Consider the following 5,559-nt stretch of genomic DNA (forward strand, 5'->3'; position numbering starts at 1 on the left):
CAAAGCCAGATGGTAGTGGGTGTTAGTGTTTTTTTTTTTTTGGTCAGTTTCAGTTTAGCTGAACCTGCTCTAACCCACAGCTAAAATAATCTGATGTCAGACTAGTTTAGCTGAAGGGACACACCAACAGCCCCAGGATGCTGTCATACACATGACACGTTCACACATTACTGTTTTTTCTTTCAGAGCCAGAAGTGAATTAACACACACACAATGTCACTTTGTCCACCCTCATCTCTTGCAGTGGTAATGGACTTGCTCCACAGCTCTGGTGTGAGAAGTATACACTACCTGCAGACCCACTTCAGCCACAGCCAGGGCTACTTCCTGTCAGTCTCCATGGCAATGGACCTACGCAACGCCTTCTACCTATTGTTCCCGATATGGTTCCAGGTACAGCAAGCTGAAGCCATCAAGCTGGTGTGGGTGGCAGTATTGGGAGACTGGGTCAACCTGATGCTGAAATGGTGAGTAGTGGAACTGAGATGTTGATGATGATGGTGATGCCGATGATTATAATGATAATGATGATTTGATTATGATGATGATGACGATGATAATGGCAATGATGATGACGATGATGCAGGTTGCATTTTATTGACAAAATTCATCCAACAACATTTTTGTTAAGGCTTCTCTTTGGAGAGCGTCCCTATTGGTGGGTTCAGGAGACGGGTTACTATGGCAACGCTTCTCAACCAATGATAAAGCAATTCCCAATGACCTGTGAGACTGGACCAGGTGGGACCATACATATTGAACCATAACATGTGTGAGTTACATCAGTATCAACTTTGGTCTGTCTCCTAAAAAACTGTCTTTCTCCCCTGACAGGAAGTCCATCAGGTCATGCCATGGGGGCTGCAGCGATCTACTATACCATAATGTCATCACTCATTGCCGCAGTCCTGAAGAAAGAAGGACATCAAATCAGGAAATGGTAAAATCAGCCACACCTTTATTCACTGTATTAACATCTCTGTGCACTACACTAGCAATAACATGTGTATCTGTCTTCCAGGTGTGTGCGTGTCTCACTGTGGACACTTTTCTGGTGTGTGCAGGTGTGTGTGTGCCTCTCCAGGGTCTTTGTCGCTGCTCATTTCCCACATCAGGTCATCGCTGGAGTTGTTATAGGTACAGACAGAGCACACAATGCCACATTTGAGTCATGTTGAAAATTGGAAAAAAAAAACAAAAAAAAAAACAGATATAGCGATAGTAATTATAAAACAGATATATACGGAACTCCTAATGAGATAACGGCATGATTTTCCATTCTTCATCTGTGAAGTATTGTTGTTTAACTCCAATAACTGAAGTAAGACTTATATCTGACACTGAAATTAATATTAACAGTTGATTATCTGTCATTGATATTCACTGCCCTGTTTGCTATTAACAAAGATATCACAGCCTTCAAACATTGCCACATATATTTCCCCCAGAAAACAGCCTGTAAATCTAATATGACATCAAGTCTTTCTTCTGTATCTGTTATATAAAGTGTGGAAGACCATTTCTGCCAGGAAAAGAAACAAGACTGAGAGTAAAATACTAAGACTTTGAAGCCATGCTAGTGACTCTGTGAGGCTATATGTAGACATAGCTGTGCTTTGATTTTTGATTTTTTTTATGCCAAAATAATGGTACTTGAAGTTTCTAAGATGTTACGTCATAATCATGATATTTGAAAATTAGCTTCTAAAATCCAAATGAGACAAGTCAAACTTTTTAGTTATGAGATAGTGAATCCACATCTTCACATACAGTAAGAAGTAACAATCATTAGTATTAATTATTACGGTTTACTTAATGTCGTTATGGTTTGTTGACTAATTTGAAATGATACAACAGCTTTCTGTGGATTGTGTGTGTTTGACTAAACATTTTTACTGGATTGGATCATCTGGACTTTTGCCAATGTAACAAGACTGTTTTGTTGGGTTGTTTTTTGTAGATTAATGTAAGACTTCATTAGTAAGTTTTTTGGTGCCCTCGATTTTACCTGCTGATGTGATTGTACAGTATCTTGAAATGGTTTGCCTCAATCAAATCACAAGAATCTTGGCTGTCCAACAATGTATGGCATGCATGTGAACGTAAAAGTAGCAGCAGGTATAGTTGGGTGGAGTACTTGACTTGTTGCATCAAGAGAGTTACAAGTAAAAATTAAAACAGTAAGCACTTTAGAATGTGCATACATATTTCAAATTGCTATAAGGTGTGCGAAATGGATGTAATTATACGTTTTAATTTATAAGTCAAAAGGAGCAAATCAAAAAAATGTGGCCCATGGATGTGCTGATAAAACATGCACATTGTATTACCTCAGTGATGAGGGTAATCTCCAGAAATACATTTAATACATTTGGGCTATCCCAACAAGTTGTTTCAGTCATAAATGTGTGCATACTTAATGGATTTGTTTCGATGCAGTATATGATAGCATCAGTTAAATGGGCTTTCTTTTCAATCTGTCAGGGGTCTTAATCGTGTGGGATGTAAGGGCCACGGTCTGTAGTCATTTTAGACCGGGACCAGCGTGATCTCTTCAACAGAGTGAGGACGTTTGTGAATCTGTGGCTCAGGTTGATTCGTTGCAGGACCCCACACAGCTGCACAGCATCTGCCATGAACACCTCTGTATTCATGTTGTTAGGGCATGTAGCCTTTCCTGACTGGACTCTACACTGCCCTCTTCTCCCCCTGTGATGGTTGGGGGTGTGGTGGATGGGAAGTGTATGTAAGTGATGATGGGTTGGACTTGCAGCAGAGGCAATGTTGAATATGTTGAATAACAAGTTGAGCTCATCAGCCCAGCCAGTGCTACCTTCCCGCTCCTGGCTATTTGGTTGATTATAGCCTGTGATGCTCTTCATCCCTCTCTATGCCTCCCTGGTGTTATTATGCTGCAATCTGGTTTCTCCTGTATGAGCATGTATGAGTCCTTGTCCTCCTTGATTTTAAACCTTTTACTTAGTTAGTTTGAGCTCATCCTTGTCCCCTGTCCTACTTTTTGTTTTTTATTCAGAAGAGCCTTGATGTCCCTGGTGATCCAGGGCTTACTTTTGTGGAAACAGGATAACACAAGCTGGGCAAAAACAACATTGTCCATAAAATGGTGCAATATAGTGTGTGACACCAGATTTCGTCAAGGATTTTCAGCTTCTGGGTACCCTAGGTCATCTTCAGGCTAGGGGTTGCTCCTCAGTGTAAGCAAAGGAGCTCATCCCTCCACTTCAGGCTTTCACATAGCTGGTTAAAATGCCAAAATCACAAGAAAGACTTTCAGAAACATTGCAGAGTGTGTAATTGTAGTTATATGCTACATTAATTATACAGGCTGACTTAAATAAATGACAATAAAAACAAAAACAGACAGTCTGACATGAGCCGCTCTGGTTGGACTGCCTGCTGAGATGGTGTGGGAAACCGAAAATCTTGCATATACTAGGCTGAATATATTCTTTATATATATGACTGAACTTTTTGACCATGGTGGAAGCATGCTGTATCATGGTTCTCATTTAAAATGTCATTATTTGGATTTTGTTTTAACTAACAATAATACAAGAAATTATTTAGGCACTTTTGTATTTTCCTGGCAGAAATGGGCTTCCATATAGCATCCTCTTACCCCTACCCCTTGCATTCTTGAGTACGCTCTCAACAAAAGAGGTTGAACAAAGTTTAAAATCTGAATAGAATAACAAATGGCCTACTGCATAGTGGCAAATGATTACCGCACAGTAAACTGTAAATGAAATGACTGAAATGAAAAAAAAGAAAAATTCCCTCCCTCAGGTATCCTGGTTGCGGAATCAGTCAGCCGGAACCAGAAAATGTACAAGGCTGGCCTGTGTTCTTACCTGCTGACCTCCCTGCTCCTCCTCTCCCTGGCTCTTCTCCTGTACCTGTGCCTGCGATTAGTAGGCGTTGATCTTCTCTGGAGTGTGGAAAAAGCACATAGCTGGTGCCAACGTGCAGAGTGGGTTAGTGTGGATACGAGCCCCTTGGCCAGTTTGTTCAGAAATGCTGGGACTCTGTTGGGCTTGGGTCTGGGGTTACACTCTCCTCTGCATGCACTCACCAACAGAGGGGTATTTGCCAAAAGGACTGAGAGTGCCATCTATAGGGTGATCTGTTTAAGTGCAACACTAGTGCTGCTGCAGTTATTTGACTCTGCTTTTAGGCCACCTGTCCACAGCGGAGCTCTATTCTATCTGTTGTCATTCTGTAAAAGTGCTACAATACCTCTGGCTACTGTTGCTATTGTTCCCTACTGTGTCACTACAGCACTGGGATGTAAGAGGGAGAAGGTCCTATGAGGCAGGTGGCCTTAAATTACACCCACTTTTAGTTGCGTGAACATCTGTGCATTATGTCATATACTGCTGAAGTTACAGGCTTAATATATGGCCTAAAGTATATGGACATATCCTTTTGGAGTCTGTTTAGGCCCTATAGTTCTAATTGCGCCCCCCATGCATAAAGCCAGTAGTTTTTCCAGTTTTGTGTGGAAGAAACACACAGAGCGCTGACCTCAACCCAATCCAACACCAGAGGAACTGCAACGCCGACTTTGAGCAAGGCTTTTCATGTAAACACGCTATGTCAGCATTAGTATAGAGCTCAATTTGATTCATTTAAGGTCTAAATATATTTTTTCAATCAGCTTCTTACTATGAGCAATGGAGTCTTACAGTAACACACTATTTTCCTGAAACATTACTTAACGCATTAGTTATCGAGAGTTTGTATCTGTGTTTTTGCCTGAGCTCCTCTCACTGATTTGAAGTGCATGGGGCTCAGCTTGAATGATTTTGTAATAATTTAAATCACAAAAAGATGACAGGCAGATATTGCCAAGTCCACTGTCAGTCAGATCTGACCAGACTCTCACAGTCCTGATGAAGCAGAGTTTTGGAGAAGTAAACTAGTATGATAAATAACATGGGGATGTTTTTGTCCAAACTTTTTATTTATAGTCTGAAGATCTGACATTCAGTTATATATTCTGTGTGTGTGTGTGTGTGTGTGTGTGTGTGTGTGTGTGTGTGTGTGTGTGTGTGTGTGTGTGTTTATCAGCTGATAAAATTTTATTATTGTATTATTATTTACAATTGTATTTACCAACATCACTGATGGGAATAAACCTTCAAGATGGAAATAAACTTGAGTTTTCATCCTGTGTCACACCCTGTATTGTTAATCAGTTTGAGCCCCCTTTTCTGCCTGCGAAATTCGTGACTGTCAGTCCACCACTTTGGTCCAGACTGAAATATCTCAGCAATCATGGACTTTGGATTGACTTCCATGAAATATTCTACATTCATGGTACCCAGATGATGAATCCTACCGAATATGATGATCCCCTGACTTCCCTCTGCCTCCACCATGAGGTTTGCATTTGTGGCTTGGAATGAAATAGTTTAACTATTGGATGGATTGCCATGACATTTAGAAAACACAGTTATATTCCCCTCAGGATGAATTGATCTTCTGAGTTTTCATGTAATGGCATGGGATCAAAAAATCAGAAAAAATGTGTGTTGC

General features: G+C 40.6%; 1 protein-coding gene across 1 annotated transcript; it reads left to right on the forward strand.

The window, feature by feature from the left end:
* Positions 1-243: 243 nt before the first annotated feature.
* On the forward strand, positions 244-4,331 carry LOC139343553 (glucose-6-phosphatase catalytic subunit 1-like). Its single transcript, XM_070981275.1, has 5 exons — positions 244-467; positions 632-741; positions 835-940; positions 1,022-1,137; positions 3,808-4,331. The coding sequence occupies exons 1-5, from the start codon at positions 250-252 to the stop codon at positions 4,329-4,331; spliced, it is 1,074 nt and encodes a 357-aa protein (XP_070837376.1). The 5' UTR covers positions 244-249.
* Positions 4,332-5,559: the final 1,228 nt, after the last annotated feature.

Source organism: Chaetodon trifascialis, chromosome 15 (assembly GCF_039877785.1).
Source record: "Chaetodon trifascialis isolate fChaTrf1 chromosome 15, fChaTrf1.hap1, whole genome shotgun sequence".
Lineage (NCBI taxonomy): Eukaryota > Metazoa > Chordata > Actinopteri > Chaetodontiformes > Chaetodontidae > Chaetodon > Chaetodon trifascialis.